This window comes from Venturia canescens, chromosome 7 (genome assembly GCF_019457755.1).
Source record: "Venturia canescens isolate UGA chromosome 7, ASM1945775v1, whole genome shotgun sequence".
NCBI lineage: Eukaryota > Metazoa > Arthropoda > Insecta > Hymenoptera > Ichneumonidae > Venturia > Venturia canescens.
Window position 1 is genome coordinate 14,697,422 of NC_057427.1, and position 18,339 is coordinate 14,715,760.

At 36.7% G+C, this 18,339-nt stretch overlaps 5 protein-coding genes and 1 long non-coding RNA gene across 9 annotated transcripts; 4 read left to right on the forward strand and 2 right to left on the reverse strand.

The window, feature by feature from the left end:
• Positions 1-1,561: 1,561 nt before the first annotated feature.
• On the forward strand, positions 1,562-5,551 carry LOC122413948 (glycerol kinase-like). Of its 2 annotated transcripts, XM_043424646.1 has the most exons (10): positions 1,563-1,904; positions 2,067-2,325; positions 2,677-2,894; positions 3,004-3,216; positions 3,456-3,566; positions 3,677-3,933; positions 4,490-4,695; positions 4,910-5,047; positions 5,115-5,192; positions 5,277-5,551. In XM_043424646.1, exons 1-10 carry the CDS (start codon positions 1,812-1,814, stop codon positions 5,372-5,374), a joined length of 1,671 nt encoding a protein of 556 aa, XP_043280581.1. In that variant the 5' UTR covers positions 1,563-1,811; the 3' UTR covers positions 5,375-5,551. The 2 variants fall into 2 exon arrangements, 1 of the variants encoding a protein (XP_043280581.1); XR_006261670.1 differs by lacking the exon at positions 5,277-5,551 and having other exon boundaries at positions 1,562-1,904; positions 4,906-5,047.
• Positions 5,412-8,492, reverse strand: LOC122413951 (testis-specific serine/threonine-protein kinase 4-like). Its single transcript, XM_043424650.1, has 7 exons — positions 8,218-8,492; positions 7,928-8,146; positions 6,991-7,160; positions 6,731-6,880; positions 6,345-6,618; positions 5,941-6,120; positions 5,412-5,809 (listed from the first exon to the last, which is right to left on the reverse strand). Exons 2-7 carry the CDS (start codon positions 8,108-8,110, stop codon positions 5,558-5,560), a joined length of 1,209 nt encoding a protein of 402 aa, XP_043280585.1. The 5' UTR covers positions 8,111-8,146; positions 8,218-8,492; the 3' UTR covers positions 5,412-5,557.
• Positions 5,668-6,996, forward strand: LOC122413955 (uncharacterized). Its single transcript, XR_006261671.1, has 2 exons — positions 5,668-5,840; positions 5,958-6,996. It is a non-coding gene; the product is annotated as an uncharacterized lncRNA (long non-coding RNA).
• Positions 8,493-8,760: 268 nt separating the features above from the next.
• Positions 8,761-10,409, forward strand: tsu (40S ribosomal protein S12 homolog tsunagi). The gene is made up of 4 exons (XM_043424653.1): positions 8,761-8,921; positions 9,192-9,338; positions 9,608-9,869; positions 10,044-10,409. The coding sequence occupies exons 1-4, from the start codon at positions 8,861-8,863 to the stop codon at positions 10,072-10,074; spliced, it is 501 nt and encodes a 166-aa protein (XP_043280588.1). The 5' UTR covers positions 8,761-8,860; the 3' UTR covers positions 10,075-10,409.
• On the reverse strand, positions 10,243-13,103 carry Rpt5 (26S proteasome regulatory subunit Rpt5). The gene is made up of 3 exons (XM_043424649.1): positions 12,913-13,103; positions 10,796-11,929; positions 10,243-10,535 (listed from the first exon to the last, which is right to left on the reverse strand). The coding sequence occupies exons 1-3, from the start codon at positions 12,952-12,954 to the stop codon at positions 10,425-10,427; spliced, it is 1,287 nt and encodes a 428-aa protein (XP_043280584.1). The 5' UTR covers positions 12,955-13,103; the 3' UTR covers positions 10,243-10,424.
• A 212-nt stretch (positions 13,104-13,315) lies between these two features.
• LOC122413944 (uncharacterized) lies at positions 13,316-18,291 on the forward strand. Of its 3 annotated transcripts, none has more exons than XM_043424639.1 (10): positions 13,316-13,437; positions 13,651-13,922; positions 14,421-14,723; positions 14,983-15,626; positions 15,720-15,938; positions 16,131-16,433; positions 16,513-16,711; positions 16,879-17,051; positions 17,130-17,227; positions 17,456-18,291. In XM_043424639.1, the coding sequence occupies exons 2-10, from the start codon at positions 13,790-13,792 to the stop codon at positions 18,231-18,233; spliced, it is 2,850 nt and encodes a 949-aa protein (XP_043280574.1). In that variant the 5' UTR covers positions 13,316-13,437; positions 13,651-13,789; the 3' UTR covers positions 18,234-18,291. The 3 variants fall into 3 exon arrangements, with proteins under 3 accessions (XP_043280574.1, XP_043280573.1, XP_043280572.1); XM_043424638.1 differs by lacking the exon at positions 13,316-13,437 and adding an exon at positions 13,441-13,544; XM_043424637.1 differs by lacking the exon at positions 13,316-13,437 and having other exon boundaries at positions 13,556-13,922.
• Positions 18,292-18,339: the final 48 nt, after the last annotated feature.

The window sequence follows — 18,339 nt, forward strand, 5'->3', positions numbered from 1 at the left end:
CGTAATCGATTCAATCGAAAAATCATTCCTTTATTCATAAGCACACTTTTTTATTAACGTTTTTTTATGTCGAGAAATGTTGCCACTTTGTCGGAATGGTCAAGTTTAACGTCGACTTGCACCATTGCTTCCCCCCTTAACGCGCCTCTCCCTCCTCCTTTTCCTCTTTCTCGCCCTTCCTCCTTCCTCCCCGTCTCTTCGTTCGATATTTCTCTCTCTCTCTCTCGTTAGTTTCCTCACCCACGAAGCCTCCCGCTGTCTAAAAATCAATAGATACCCCCCGACGACCAACATGGTAGCCACTGGGCTGTCGGTAGAGTCCTAAAGGGATTCGGCGAACGGGACAATAAGAAAATTAATTGATTCTAATAATCGTTAATAGTCTCATTCGAATGATTGAAATTGGACTCGGAAGCGTTGGAATTGCGACGGTAATATATCGAAGGGTGCTGAGAGCAAAGGAATAAGCATTTTTGACAAATTCTATAGAATGGTGATTTTTATTTTTAATATCCATCAAAATGGATAGAACTTTAGGAAAATTGGAATCAACTGTCGCGCGAATATTATTCAATACGAAATTTCCCGAATTAATTAATTCCGGAATTTCTACATTGAATTTTCCTCGTCTCAAAGCCATCAAAGAGAAAAAGAGAGAGACCGCAATTTAAACTCAATTTTCCCTTTAAACAATGAGTATATATTCGCACAAGTTGGCTTTAGGTACAATTCAATGTCAAAGGGACGAGAGAAAGGGAGTGAGGGTAGCGGAGAAGCAACCGCGTTTGTCTTGAAGAGGACGATGAGATGAATGACGTGCTCACGTCTCGTCGAGCTAAGTCGCTAGGGCTTGAAGATTTATATTTAAGCCCTCTTCAAAGTCGTCGTACCCTTGCAATTCTGTCTCTGGGTACTCGATCTTCCTCAAATATACGAGATTGTGAGGTATTACACGACAGCCGCGATCAAAACGATCGCTTTTTTCCTTTATACCATCAAAAATGATCAACGAGTAAATAAATTGTGTTTCAATGAAATTTTTATCTTCATTCCAAATGAAAATAGCACCGCGATTGCGCTTTATTTTTGATCTCAGAATAATTCAATCGGATATTTATATGACTTCATACCTGCATATCGACATAGAATAGTAGTAAAAGAACACGTAATAATGACAGTTTATTTTTATAAAAAGAAGTGCACGATAAGACGATGCCCGATTCTATCTAGACTTCATATTTTATTCAATTTAAGGTTATTTTTAGTGAAAATAGATCGAACGTTAGCGCCACCTACCCAGCCTGTTGTTTTTGCTCGATTTAACTCGGGAAAATTTTCTTCGGTGACCTTTATTATCTCAAGTTGATAAGTATAAGCAACTGAATGATTGTAATTTTTCCTTACCAACTGTCAGTATATTCCACAACCGGTATATAGAATTATTTCTCCAGTTTTCCCGGATCGAACCAACGCACACAGGCACGTGAGTAACATATCAGTGCAAAACAGCCAATGCTTTTTTTTTATAATATATCGAGAGAAAATGTAGCAGACGAAAAAATCAGTGCGCTGAGCGTCCAAGCGGCGCAGAGTGAGCTCGAGCGTCGCGACGGTTAGCGAAAATTATGTTTCGTTTCATTTCTCTAGTTCGAAAAACGAAAAAATTAACGTTGAATGACGGTTGAAAAGAAAAAAAAAATTCTGTTATATTATCGAAATTTAATACCAAAGACGAAAGTATTTTGTATTCGTTAAGTCTTCGAGTTGAGATATACAAAATTCGGCTTTTTGTTCCATCATTATTGCCTTCGATGATCTGTCAAATGAAAGAGAATGAATCAATGAACAGATACGGTCCTCTCGTCGGTGCTATTGACGAAGGGACGAGTAGCGCTAGATTTCTTGTACGTAAACACTAAAGTAATGCAAAAAAGACTCAGTCGAAATTGAAAAAAAAATTAGTTCCATTCAGGCATAATGATAAAGCTCAAACAGAAAAATACTTATTATTTATTATTTACAGTGAAAAATACTTCATAACGGTCATAAAAAAAATTGATTGACAGGTTTTTGCTGCGAATACGGCAGAAGTATTGACCTACCATCAAGTGCCGATATCTCAATCTTATCCCAAAGAAGGATGGGTGGAACAGGATCCGATAGAAATTTTAAATGCCGTCAAAGAATGTCTCAGTCAAACGGTTTACAATTTGCAACAATTGACCATCGACCATTCGGATATTGTTTCTATCGGAGTCACCAACCAGAGAGAAACCACTGTTGTCTGGGACTCTGTTACTGGAGAACCATTATATAACGCCATTGGTAGTACAAATCAATAAAATTCATTCCTATCTGAAAGACTCGTGTTGCAACTTGCTACATCATTATGTGGCATGAAAATTTTCCATCTTAAGTAACATCTGCATAAATTGAAATAAAAAATATTTTCAGTATTATCACGCTTGAAAAAAGGTTGAAATTTTTGACTTTATAATCATTTGCAATTTCGGAATACTTATGATACAATAATATTCATGAATAATGCATATGCAATATTTTGGAAATGAATATTTCCAAGAAAATATCTCAAAGTTAAAAAAACAATAATAAAATTTATCACGATTCAATATCGATTTATCATTTTTAAATTTAATACTTCTGATTTATCGACAGTATGGATGGATATGCGAACAACCTCTATTGTAGATGATATACTCAAAAAAGTTCGTAATCAAAATAAAAACTACCTCAAACCGCTCTGTGGATTACCAATAAGTCCTTACTTCAGTGCACTGAAGCTCAAGTGGTTATTAAACAACGAGCCGAAAGTTCAAAATGCCATAGCTAATAAGAGATGCATGTTCGGGACTATAGACTCCTGGCTCATCTGGGTTAGTATCCTCATCGGTTTGAAAAGTAAATTGACACGTGCTATGACATAAAATTATTAGAATTTCATGATGAAAGATATACAGTGAAGTTAAACATTTTTGTTTACAGAATCTTACCGGAGGAATCAATGGCGGTGCTCACTGCACAGACGTGACAAATGCTTCGCGTACAATGCTTATGAATATAACTACTCTCAAGTGGGATCCGACATTGTTGAAATTTTTCGACATACCAATTGATATTCTGCCTCGTATACGAAGCTCCTCCGAAATTTATGGACACATACATGATGGGATGCTTCGAGGGGTCCCTATCTCAGGAGTAAAACTTTTGTCCTGTTTACTATTTCACTACTGATCCAATATTTCATCATTCAGAGGCACATGGAACTGTTCTTCACACCTCTGTTTCATTCCTCTCAAACTCACGCGTTACGTCATTTTCTACAGCAAATAGAAAAATGTCAAGCTTCCTCTGCCTCTTCTTTTGTACATTCCTTTCATGCAATCAACGAAAATTCAGCGATTAATCAAATTTCAAAGTGATTTTTATCGTTTCAGTGTTTGGGTGATCAGCAGGCTGCTCTTGTCGGTCAAATGTGTTTACAAAAAGGTCAAGCAAAAAGCACCTATGGAACCGGATGTTTTTTACTATACAATACGGGGACAGCGGTACGTTTTATTTTCGCAAAAAATAACAATAAAAAACGTGAATAGGGTGGATATTTGCAAAGTGCAATATTCAATGAACAATGAGTTGGGCTTTTTGTATTGAAATTTAGATCGTCGACTCGTCACACGGTTTGTTAACAACGGTAGCTTATCAATTGGGAGCAAACAATCCACCGATATACGCTCTGGAAGGCTCCGTAGCGATAGCCGGAGCGGTTATGCAATGGCTCAAAGAAAATCTCGGTATGCTTTCGGATGTGAAAGAGTGCGAGAGCATCGTTGAGAAAATTCCATCCGACAATCGCGTGACTTTTGTGCCGGCTTTTGCCGGTTTGTATGCACCATATTGGCGAAAAGATGCGAGAAGGTCAGTCACTCGATTGCGCAATAAATGTGTATTTTCGTTTCGTGAGAAACAAACGAATTTCAAGGCGAAATAAATCCAGTTCACAATTCTACAAAAATGTACAATTCTCGACCTTTTGACAAGTTTACTACGAACGACGTTTTGCCAAGAGCTATAAATTACCGGACTAAGAATGTTGACCGAGCTTGTATATTTCAAATTCAATGAACTTGGACATAAAATGAATGTTGAGGATTGCCAAAAGTTTTATGTTTCGAGTAGCTCGTAGAAGACTGAAGAGACATAAACCACGGGACCTACAAAATCGATTTCTAATATGAAATAAATTTGCCCCTGCCATTATACACGCCAGAATAATTGTTGAATATTATTTCATAACAGATTGCAATCAAACTATAAAAAAAAAAGTACTTCGTAAACGAATCACAAAAAAATTGTTTTTTTTTTTTTTTTTTTTTTTTTTAATATATTTTATTTTATATTCTGGAGTGATTCGAACTAGAAGAACTCGAAATCATCGTAATAGTTGTATTCTCATATTCATCTTTCATTTCAGCGTTATTTGTGGATTAACGGAAGACACAACGAGCGAACACATAGTGAAAGCAGCACTGCAAGCGATATGCTTTCAAACCCGTGATATTCTCGAGGCCATGACGGAAGACACCGGTTTAATTCTGTCGAAACTGTTAGTCGACGGTGGAATGACGAATAACAGTTTATTAATGCAGATGCAAGCTGACATTTGCGGGATTCCAGTGGGTAAGACGGGCACGTTCTACGAACCATTTTATTTTATTGTATGAAAAATTTACATAGTTAGAATTCGAGTTTCTGAGGACATGAAATTGTAAATAACGTGGAATCTTGAGAATGAAAACTACGAAGAAAATCATAACTGAATTGCAATGACGAAAACGTAAATAATTATAAAATCCGTTTTAATTTTTCACGCGTTAACAATTTAACAAGGAAGTCAGGCCACTTATGTGTGAAACGACTGCCCTTGGAGTTGCTATAGCGGCGGGAAGTGCCGAAGGCATTAGAAAATGGGACCTGAGACTGGACGTCCCAGTGCCGAGTGACACTTTTGTTCCCTCCATTACGGAAAACGGTACAGACGAATACTATAAGACGAATCTCGAATGGCAGAAAAGTAATTTTATTTTTTTCATCAACAGAACGAGATATTCTATATTCGCAATGGAAAAAGGGGATTGAAAGAAGCTTGGGATGGGAAACTTCGGAAGATAAAAATGGTAAAATCTTGTCAATTAGTTATCGAATGGAAAATAACACAAAAATATTCAAATTTCTTGACTCTGTTATTTTTATGCTCGAAGGAAACTCCGTCAATCTCCACTCCGTCACTGGCCCTGGACTTTTCGTGATCGGCACAATAATAATACTCTTAATAGCGAAGAACAGATCGATTCTATGATCGAGAGAACAATCAATCGTCGAATCTTGTCTCGCGTCAACGCGAACGCGTTTCTTCCAGAGTTTTTTTAAAAAATGCATTTAACCGATTGAATAATAAAAACAGATGAGAAAAAAGCCTCGTGCCTCATTTCGTGTCATATTCGATCGAATAAATTAAAGAAAGATTTTCTTTTTATTAACTCTAGTTATCAATCGAACGATTTAATCGAGTCGTGCTCGGCGAACTGTCGTCTACGGTGACGTTTAACGGGGAAATCTCAGTCGATTCTTCGGGACTTGACTCTGGCTCGTATAAACTCGAGGGATCAATATTCCGGGGTTTCTTGGCCGACATTTTTTCTGTTTCGGGCAACAAAGGTGGACTCGCAACTATAATCTGGGGATTGAAGACTCTCAATTCTTTTGCAATCATCGTTCCGGCATCCACGTTTTCCTGAAGGACGGTCAACAAATTAATTTCTCGGGTAAAGATACGCTCGAGAGAGTTTGCAGAATCAGGGCTCTCATTCTTTTCTATTACATTGAATTTTTCAAATGATTGACAATTTCGCTCGATGAACTAACCAAAGATTTTTCGGTAGTTGAAGTTTCAGCCTCGGAGACGGGCACAGCTAGCCATGGATCTGAACGTATGTCCGCGATTTTAATGCGAGTCTTTTGGGGCATCAATATCCGCATTATTAGGGAACGACATTCGCTCGATATTTTAGGGGCTTTCGGGAATGTCACCTTACTTTGAACTTGCTAAAGATTATTAAAATCGATTTTTTAGCCAATGTTCATTCTTCAATTCAAAAATAAATCAATGATCTCGCGATTCCTCGTTCTCGCGAAGCTAAAATTCATTGTTTTTTGAGACCAACTGTCTTTTCCCCAGCGAGTCCTCCGAACGGGGCTTTTTTTAGTTAAATCCCCGAGGCACGGAAATCGATAGAAAATTATTGTCAATTTCGCATATACCTGGATACCTTTAGTAGGTGTGCAAAGTTGGTATCGTCGAAGGGTAAACAGCCGTAAACCATGGCGTAAAGAACGACCCCCAAAGACCAAGCGTCTGACAATTGTGGCTGGTATGGAATACCCCGTAGAATTTCGGGCGAGGCGTAAGCGTAACTCCCGCAAAAGGTTTCGCTCAAAATAACAACCCCATTTTTTGGTTTCATTTGTCCTCTTGCGAATCCAAAATCGGACAATTTTATGTTGTATTCTTGGTCCATCAAGAGGTTTTCACATTTGATATCCCTGATTTGATGTCATTCCGAATTTTATTTCATTTGATTAAAAAAAAAAAAAAAAGAAAAAATTCGAAAAGTTATTCCAATATGCTCGTGGTTGTGGCTACAATTTTGTTTACCTGTGAACAACGCCACGCTCGTGACAATAATCAACCGCGTCGGTGAGTTGTCGGAACCAACGTCGACTTCTCGATTCATCGATAAAAGTGTCGCGACAAATAATATCGAGCAAACTTCCATTAACAGCGAATTCCATGATGATGTAAACGCTGCATTGACAAACAGTTTTATTACGTTTTTCATTAGAAATATTTTCGCATAAAGATTTTTGGAAATGTTGAAAAGGTATCGTCGCTTTTAAACAAATAAATCAACTGACCGATGAGTCGTTTCGATCGCTTGCAAAAAACGTATCAAGTGAGGATGCTTTAGACCTTTCACGACTTCAATTTCACGGGGTAAAAATTTTCTCAGATAATCCTCCGGCGCTTGAAACTTGGATACTATTTTCACGGCCACCTGACACTCGTGACGATTGGATTTTGCGACCTATTTTTTCATTTTCAAATCGATCCTTTTTTTTACAATGATTTATCACATTTTCGTTTCACATTGATGAAAAATTATATTTTATCGTTATTTTCATCATGAATTTATAAAGAAACAAGCGGTTAACTTATGAAAATTATTTTATTCTTCTCATTAATTTAAGGGGTCTACCCTAATTATAATTTACAAAAAATCGATATTTTTTTATTGCATTTTTCAAAAGTATACCCATTTAAAAGTATCATATTAAAATTTTATAAAGATTCAAGCCTTTTGACGCGTTTTTCTCAAAATTACGTTTTTCGACGGCTCTTTGATCAAATCGTCGAAACTATTCAACCGATCCTTACCAAAATTTTACCACGTGTTCTTTGTCACTTTAGCTATGCGCATATCATACGAATTTTGAAATTTTTAGTGGAACTATTTTTTCTCCGATCATCCATTTCAGAGATTTTATCAACAGCGCACACCCATCTTTTTTTTGGACCTGTTTTCTGTACGAAAACTGAGTGAAATATAAAAAAAAAAATTTTGTGTATTTTAAGAATGTATTTTTTAGGCCTAATACTTTTTTTATATCCATATTTATAATTTGTACCGGTTAAAAAAATTCGTGAAAATAGTTTTTTTTTGCCCGTCTAATTAGAGTTAGACCCCTTAATGAGAATAATTTCATTATGCCTCAATTAATTTAGTACTGCCGGGTTCGCGCGCCGAAAAAAATGGACATTTTGATTTGATAATACCGATTATCAAATACTTACTTTGACGGTTGCGTACGAGCCAGCTCCGATGGTTCTTCCGAGTGCATAACCGTGAGATTCCAACACCGTGGGCTTCCGGTTCGCTTTACCGTCATCTTCGGGAGTCTCGATGGTTGAAGCATTTCTCGTTGAACTTCCCTCTATAACCCCTTTCTTCTCATCGTTTTCCGGTACCGTGGACATACTTTAGGTTATTTTATGATTGTAGCGATCTATCGCCTGAAAACACGCAATGGGAAATAGGCACAAAGTTTTCTTTACTACCATTTTGATGGATGAAAGAAACCAACCGAGTAATGTCATTATTTGATGACGCTCCGTGAAATTTGCCATGTTATATATTTCCGTAATTATGATGTAAACGAATATTTCTTGATCACAAAATACGCAGAAAATAGCATCCGTCAATATATTATGTGTTCGTGGCTTACGCGGGCATTTGACATTTTTCAATTTTTTTCTACTCAATTAGAAAGTTAACTTCTAAAAACGTGACTTGAAACAATTGAAGTTAGTTTGTATCGAAAACGATCGTATATTTTACACCAACGGGTTCATGTATACGTTGACGTTGCATCAGTAAAAAAAAATGGAGTCCTTGATGAATCGAACAAGACATTGAATGGTTGATGAAATTTTATGAAGATTTTGTCCAACTTTTCGTGCGAATACAATTTTCCTGATCATAATGAAGGAAAATTGATTTAGGTCTCACAGTTGCAAAGAATCCCTGCAGTTGCACACTTCGTTCAAAAATTCAAACCGCATATGGTCTGCTGTGTGTGCCACCACGCGACAGTATTTGAAACTATACCCGTGGACAGTAGCGCTTCCACTAGTCGTGCGGCCAAAACCTCACTTCGTTTACGTTACTGTTTGCAACAAGAAACGTATAAAACAACTCACAAGAATTAAAAAGGAGAATTAATAATAATGGCGGACGTTTTGGACATTGATAATGCTGAAGAGTTCGAGGTCGACGACGAGGGAGACCGTGAGTTTGATTTACTTTCCTTCAAAAACGATAGAGATTCGTTATTTCATCGTTGAACCGAGATAACCTCAAAATTTTGGCGCTTCCAAAAGACATATTTACAGTTTCGGACTTGTTTGAAAACATTTTGAATACCCTATACAGTTTAATATAACCCATAAATATTTAATAACGATTTCTTATAGCAAAATCTTTCGAATAATTTTACCCTAGAAACAATTACAATTAGGAAAATGCTAGCAGTTTGAGTGATTTTATTCTTTTCATTAGAGGGTATCGCTCGATTGAAGGAAAAAGCAAAGAAAAGGAAAGGCAGAGGTCATGGAACAGAACTGGTTTCCACTCGCGAGGATATTGGCCACCATGAATCTATGAATGTTGTTGACGACGACGAAGATGAGCCTGGACCAAAAAGATGTGAGTTTTTAAACTTGTATTGTTCATGATGAAGCACCGGAAAATTGATGTCTAATTTGTTGCAGCCATTCACACTTTTTATGTATAAATCATTGTAATATATTGATACTAAACCACTCGGAACAAAAAATTTACTATTACAAAGCACAGGCTCAACTGTCATCCGAGTCAATGACAAGGATGGCAAGCACATTGTTTGAAGGAGTATCTTTTCACTCCTGTCACATTCTACAACAAATTTCATGAGTTATTTTATTTGATCCCAACAGCCGTCGAAGGATGGATATTATTTATAAATTCCGTTCATGAGGAAGCGCAAGAAGATGATATCCAAGACAAATTCTCAGAGTTTGGGCAAATAAAAAATCTGCACTTAAATCTGGACAGAAGGACAGGTTTTTTGAAGGGATATGCTCTAGTCGAGTACGAAACATTCAAAGAGGCTCAAGCTGCTAAAGAAGCGCTCAACGGTACAGAGATCCTTGGTCAAGCAATATCAGTTGATTGGTGCTTTGTGAAAGGGCCCAAGAAGTAAGTTTTTGAGTCTTTACTTCAGTTAAACAATGAAAGAACAAATTTCAAGTGTTGATTCTGTGAAGGTGTAAACGATCGAAAATTACACAAGAAAAATTCTGAAATTCTTAGTGTGCTTAAAATTACGACAAAAATCCATATTTATTAACGTGATACTGTGGTTTTTTCCAGGGTTAAAAAGAGGAGTCACAGGAGACGATGAGAATCGTGAAGAAAAAAGAAGCTGATGAAGAAGATATTGTTCCTTCGAGTCCCGTTGGGATGATGAATAAACGAAATATCTTTGTATTTGACACAACGTACGATCGAAAGAATTAATATCATTTAAACCTTACTCTATTAATACAATGGTCATTAAGAACAATCAGTATAATTGACAAAAAAATCTTTTTATTTTAATTATTCCAGTTGATACTGTTTACTTTTTTTCGGATGTCTCACGCACGATATACGTATTATCTTTGAAACAGCGATTATTCCATCGTTCCGAATAACATGTAAGAAAACGTGCGAATAAATAACTAGATGTCGGATGAATGAGTCATTTTTTATTCAAGCATAGTAATTGAGGTTTGCCTTCTTCTTTGCTTGAACTTCGTTTATTGCCTCCATTAGATCTTCGTGAGTGACCGCCGTCGCGTTACGTCTCAGGGCAATCATACCCTGTAAAAAATGTTTTCGATACAAAAACGCATATTCCATTACATGCACAAGGGCACAAAAACATTGTCGAATTTTCATCCATGCCAAACACATCTGAGGAGTAAAATATGATTTCCATCCAGTTCAATCACATCAGAAGCATTCATGATGGAAAACTTTTATGTGATTTTATTTAATTCAACGAGGCAGTTCGATCTCATTATTTTAAGCGAGTAAAACAGTCAACTATATGAAAAGCTAAACTTATATATTGTACTTACGGCCTCAACGCAAACAGCCTTGCACTGTGCGCCGTTAAAGTCGTCTGTGGATCTCGACAATTCTTCGAAATTAACATCGGGAAACATGTTCATTTTTCGTGAATGAATCTGCATGATTCTGGCACGTGCTTCCTCATTAGGATGCGGGAACTCGATTTTACGATCGAGACGTCCGGATCGTAGAAGAGCGGGATCAAGAATATCAACACGATTAGTGGCAGCGATAACTTTAATGTCAGCATTGGAGCTGAAACCATCGAGTTGATTGAGTAGTTCCAACATGGTTCTTTGTACCTCACGATCACCGGCTTTTTCGGAATCGAATCGTTTTGTACCAATCGCATCGAGTTCATCAATGAAAATGATCGCGGGTGCTTTCTCTTTGGCGAGTGAGAAAGCGTCCCGAACTAGTTTAGCACCATCACCGATGAACATCTGTACTAATTGAGGTCCGGCTAATTTGAGGAAAGTGGATTTAGTTTGTGCAGCACAGGCACGAGCGAGAAGTGTTTTGCCAGTACCCGGTGGCCCGTAAAGAAGAACACCTTTGGGAGGCTGAATTCCCAAGTTCTCGAACTTTTCTTTGTGTGTCATTGGTAGTACCACAGCTTCTATCAATTCCTGTATCTGCTTATCCAATCCACCAATATCGGAATATTGTTCGGTCGGTCGTTCATCGACTTCCATAGCTTTTACTCTTGCATCGTATTCAGCCGGTAGAGTTTCCAATACGAGATAACTGTCCTTGTTCACGCCAACCAAATCACCTGGCTTCAATGATTCTGCATCTACCAGACCAATCACTGGCAAAAAGTATGTCTGCCGAGTCGACGTCTTGATTACCGCGCATTTACCTTTCCTCTGAGCATCCAAATCGACAACCGCTCCATCCTCCTCACCTGTATCCTGTGGATCTACGTCCAAAAGTTCTATCACATTTGACACGAGATAAGGCAAAGTCTTGTTGACCTTTATCTTCTCTGTATTTTCCTTTATCTTGTCATTCTGAGCCTGCAGTTCATGGGATATTCTCATCACTTCACTCTTCATTATTTTAATCTCATTGTCCAGAAGACGCGTTCGTGAAACTATCTCATCCGTTGACATTCGTAATACATCTTCACTGAGGGTTTCCTGCAAATTTTGAGCACATAATTAGACCTCTAATGTTCGGAATGACATATGTAATGATATAACCTATTCAATCTTTGAAATCTTACTGTGTGAATTGAGCTTATTCAAATTAATTTTACTCTCAATATTATAAAATTTGCTTCATTCATTGACTAAAGGACCATACCGATAGGATCATTTTTGTACATATCAAATACTTGGCAAAAATCAGAGCTTAAGTTTTATAAACAAGCGATACTGATGGTTGTATGACGTAAAAAATTGTCATGCTTTTGAGTATTTTTGTTAGAAAAAAATCTTGAGTCAACAACGGAGCTGTGGCCTACTGCAACAGTTTGTGTTGTAATGAAAGCAAGGTTACCTAAATTACAGCTCTTCTTCCTCCTACTCTTGGAATTGATGAATGATAATAAAATCAATAAATGTTTTTATCATCTCAACAAAAATATAATACTACTGGTGCAAATCCAGAGAAAACTCGCGAGCTTCTTCAGCTTATTCTATATAAATTTTTTTGAACACGCAATGACGTACAATACAGTTAAAAGGTGCTAAATATGCAACATTTTGTCTCTAGAATCAAAATACTTGTCAATGAAACTTTGGATAAATTAAAGGAAAATAATTGAAGCACAAAATGACAAAAAATGACCTATCGATTGGGATATAGTTTTGGTTTGAATTGGCCATAATTTTTCTACCATCAGTTTGTTTATAGTTAATACAACAACAAAAAAACAATTATAAATTTGAATGGAAAAAAATACAAAATATAATGATTCATATAAGATAATAATATGCAGATTATCATAACAAAAATTTCAATGTTGAAAATTAGATTTGACAAATGCAAATGAATGTTTGAAAGTACTGTCAAAAAAGTGTTCCGCAAGCGAAGCAAGAACTGCTTGTCATTCGAGGTTCATAACCTCCGATGTGTACGTTTTCGTCGCATCGTATAAAAGAATAAACCGAGTAAATACCTCACGATCTTCCCATATGGATTTGTCCTCCAAAGTGGCCATTTTTATTTATGGATAGTAAATTAGAAAGCTTCAAACGTCGACGATGCAATTTCTCCGATTACTAATGTATAGAATGATATTTTAACAAAAAATATGCACAAATGCGCTCTCAGCAGTCTCAGCCAGTAGAACGGATCACGGAACAAACGGAGTAGAGTGAATAAAAAATTAATTCACTCTGAGAAAGCGACAGAGCGACAAGGCCTGATTGTGAAATTGGCAGGAACTATAATGGAATCATAAATGTTATCTACAATCGGTAACCACACATTTTTGTTACCTTTCTTATGTCACCGAAATTATGAAACATAAATATATCTCAAAATTATAAACTGCTATTTCTTATTATATTTGTTCTTTAAACGCTTCAATCATGGATCAATAGCTGGCTATGGCTTAGTTTTTAACAATAACGGAGCGTGTACTGATATAATTCCCTGTCTGAAAATTCGAAGATAATATTTTATATGGAGCCTAGATAAAGTATGTACATCTTGTCAGATATATCTAAAAATAATTGATAGTATACTCGTAGTATACAGTCCGTCGGTCGTGCTATATAATTATACATACATTAGAGTTATATCAAGGTACATACATATATCATAAGCTATAAGTGCTATAAGTGTAAAGACAAGTGCGCACCGGAACATTTTCAGTTCAATCCCATGGTGAATGATAAATATTTTCTTCCAGTATACTCGACAACTTTAATTGTTAAAAGGTGTTATTAGTTTGGAACTATTGATTAAGAAATTACTCTCGTGATAACTTGCAATCATTTTTATTGCGCAATATATGTGAGTTAATTCGGAGCATCATCATCCGTGAGTGAATGATGACTACGGCGGGCATCGACGAAAAGCTCGACGAGGTTCTGCGACTATTTCTCTCGTCGAATTACAATGTCGCTTCACCTACGTACCTCGATCTACTGTTGACCCAAATTTCCGAAAAAATTGATGAACGTAAGAGTCTCATCTTCAAACCTTCAACGTTTTTAATACTAATATACGGCTTTTGGAGTAGTGCTGCATTAACGCCTTCCATTTAACACAAAGAATGATCCTAACCTTAAACAGTTCTGCATCAATTTTTGTTTACTACTGAATGCCGGTCGCGAATGAAATTTATTCATACAACTACTATGCTGAATACTAATTAATGGAATTTGAATTAGTCGATTCCGCTGCCCGATTGATCACGATATGTTAATTCGTTCGTAACCGCTATTGCGAAGTGACGTTTCAACTGTCAGGGGTAAAAAGGGTCAGCGTGTGTTAAAGGTCATTCCAACATCCGAAAACGCATTTGTTCAAATATTTCTAATGAATTTTCAAGTTTGATTCTTATATTGTTCTATTATTATGATAACAAATAGATTTCTGTTATAGAATCGAACGATATTTTTTTATAGACCCTGATGATTCTTATGGATTTTGACATTTCGACGTCTGTATTTTTAGCTACTCCATTGAATTCCAAACACATTGCTGTCTATACGAAATGGTTGGAAAAGGCATCCGCTGTCTGGTCTGTGGAGAACAAGCCATGCCAATCCATAGCAATTTTTGCTGTGAAACTGATTGGCGTTATTGGCCGGGATGAGAAACGTTTTCAAAATCTCCGTCATAATATCCTCAACAAGATATGCAGCGCCTTGGATCTGCACAGAGATGATTTAGGAGCATCTCTTAAAATGGCTTATACAATAATGGTGACTGAATTTGTTAATCATCAAACAGGAAGGGCCTGGATTAAAGAGACCGGTGAGAATCTAACGAAAATTATCAACACCGCTATTATGTTTTAAGCCTTCTGACCTTTTAGGCAATAATAATAACCTATAGTCATCACGATAACAATTGTTATCATTATAATTATAACGAATCATCAACTTTTTGAAGCACAGTTCTGTTATTTTATGATTGGTTTGATAACCTGACTTCAGTTATAATTAATCAATTTATATTATAAATTTATTTAGTTATCGTTATTAGTATTAATAGAATTTCAAAAATATTCCAGGGGTTTGGCGAGACATAGTAAAATTTGCTCTACACAATCATACGTTGTACGTGACGCGTGAAAGTCAGCATTTCATCAGCTCTTTGATACTCCATGAATCTCAGAATGAAAAATTTTGTGCAGAGATGATACTTAACCTGGCAAAGCCGTTAATGGAAACGACCATGAATGGTCAGACACAGCCTTCTTTGGAGGACTTATACTTACATCAAAATAAAGATTTGTGCAATTCGTTGAGATTAATAACAAGCATACTAGAGGACACGATATTCTCGTCGCTGGACAATATGATACCTGATATGTTTGAGAATCTTATAAATCTCGAATCACGCACCAGAGCACTTTTTCAGGCTTGTATAAGCACACAATTCTTCCAACACATTCATAAATTGTGGATTTTGTTGAACATTAGAATACTCAAACAAGGAATTATCGCCAATCCGGGGCTCATGGATCTCGAAATATTTGAGAAATTTCAGCAGGGTTTGCGATTCGCTCAAATGTTACTCTTGTCAAAAAATTATCTCATCGAGTGGGGCAAAACTCTTAAAATGTCGCTTATCTATTGGACCAAGCTACAGGGTGTTCACGAATTCATACTGCCTCTGGAACACAAGTTTGAACATCAAGTAATTGCTCTGCTGGTAAGGTTTATTCAATTCAGCAACCAGACGAGTCGGTAAACTCATCTTGAATTGTTCTTTATTTTTGTTTTTCACTCACTTCCTCACTGTCAGATAACCCCATTGGGAGCGTGCATCAAATCGCACTATACCAAGGACCATGACTTCTTCGAGATGTTCATTGACAAACTTTATGACGTCACCTGCCATCCGGTACAGAGAATGGTCTACAACATCAGAACTATCATTGGAGGGAACGACAATCTTCCACTCGAACAAATATGTAAGGCAACGATAGACACTGTGATGGAACTCCAAGACGTTATGGACAGGGTACATACTTGAAGAATCATTTGACTTTATAAATCATTAGTTTTAGTCATAGATTTTTGCAATAATTGAATTTTTCACAAATATTTTCCAATTCTATAATATCAGTAAATTCATGCTGTATTAAAAAAAGTTTTTATGGTTCCATATTGTTGCTTGATTTTCGTTGTTAAATTCTTCGTCTTTATTTTCCAGGATCTAGCAGTTATAGCATTTCAAATGATGTGTCACGTCTTGAAAAATTACATTCCTCGAAATTGCTGCTTCTCGAACGAGCCTGAACAGCCGATTTCTCAAGACCAACAAATCAGGCCAATGAGAAAATCTATTCTCGACGGTGATCCTATCGTTGAAGTTCCAGTTTTATTGTCCGCTCTTCTCAACAGCATTGCACTGCTAGCTGAAAAATTCAAATTTAAGTGGAAAGAGTGCGTCGAAACAACGTGCGTATTGTTTCTCGCCGAACAAATATTACAGCATCCTGGTCTACAACCAAAAGTGAGATTCCTCTATATAAAGGCAGATATTTTGGTACTTCGGATATTAATGGGGCGTTAACAGTTGTCGGTGATTCCAGATTTGCGTTCAAGCACTGAAGCTCTGTAAACTTGCGATTCAAGATTTCATGCCACCGAATTTGGCTTTACTCATCGATTCTGACTGTCACACGAATTCGGTGGGACCGACGTTGTACAAAAGACTCCACGATCCCAATTGGGAAGTTCGTGACAGCGTTTTTGAAACTCTGAACACAATTGCTGTGATATCAGAGGATAGTGAGTTTATTTCTAATCCTCACAGAGTATGGGGGAAGTTAATAAAAAATTATTAACATGTTGAATTTATAAAATGATAAATCCTTGCAAAACGAGTACTTTACAATGGTTCATAAAATTTTGGAATTCTCGCTTAATTGATATATTTCTCAAAAAATTTTTTTCAGAATTTCCGGCGTTTCAAAACTTTCTGTTGGTCAACCAGTTTCTCCAGCTCGCTACAGACATCGCAGTGACCGATGGCGAGAGTTACGTTAGAGCGTCCGCTCTGACGTTTATATCAACCACCGTCCGTATAAACAAACTTTGGGACGAAAAATTATCACAGCTCAATTTACCAGTGAGTCAAAATAACAATTTCGGCAGTATAAAGTCCTTATTTGCTTGTTCAGATATTAACTCGTAGAGCTTTTTTCAGGAAATAGCCATAAATTTGCTCAAAGAAGAGAGCGAAGGCATCGTTCGAAAAGAGGCAGTGACGCTAATCAAAGAATTGTACTTAAATCGGAAATGGCCGTAAGTTAAAATCTCAAAGAAATAATCTTTTGTGAATTAAAGCATTTCTACTGCGAGTTTTGGCGTAGAAACTTCCCTCAACTTTTAGGAAGAAAATATGAAAAAATATTATTTTTTAAAATTAAATTGCACTTTTGATTTTTATCAAGAAAGTATAAATAAAATTTAACCATGCAAATCAGAATTCTCGATACAGAAAGAAAACTTGTCCATTTGTTTATCGTGCAGAAAAGTCACAATCAAAGCAATGACCGAGGTGATGGCTGAAGCGGCGGTTCTCGATCTTCACTGGGAAGTTAAAGTGAATGCTCTTGAATATTGGCGTCACGTCATAATATCGCACTTGACCGATCAGGGAATGCTAGATGGATCGTTTCCAAATATGACGTTTTCGAAAGAACATAGAAAAATCGTGGCTCTAGATGAATCAGAGATAAAGCGTCGTCTGAACAAAGCTCTCGAAGAATTGGCAAAACAGAGTTGTCTCGGTGTTTTACTAGCGACGCTTGAGGACGAGAGTGATTTTGAAGTTTCAAAAGCTTCAGCTGCAATCATTTTGAGGCTAAAGAAATTTTTACTGAAATACAAAATAAACGAACCTCAAGCCCCTTATCCAGCAGCCAAGGACAGCGCTACGTTGGACTCTGTGTATGTGAAAGAAAGCGCGAATTTTTCCGAAGCTGAAAGTAGCAAGATACGAGAAGATTCATCGAGTGTCATCGACGAGATCGTCGATGCTAATGATGCCAGTCTCTTGGTATCGTTGTACAAAAACTCCATGAAAATGGAAGGGGATGATGCCGACATGCACAAAGAAACACTCAAATGTATATCCAGAATTACTAAGGACGAGTTTTTACGTTCGATTCTCACAAACGACATTGAAGCCTACATCGAGGAGAGGAAACGTTGGCTCAAAACTTATACCTGCAGCTTTGAATCTATTCTTGAAGATATTATTACTGCGCACGAATCTACGAACGTTAATTCAATGGATTGTTATTAAGTTTTACAATGTCATAATACTAATACTAATAATAATAATAATAATAATAATAGTTGCATTGGAGGTTTTCATCTGTCGTTATTTAGATAGAAGCATATCTTTATTT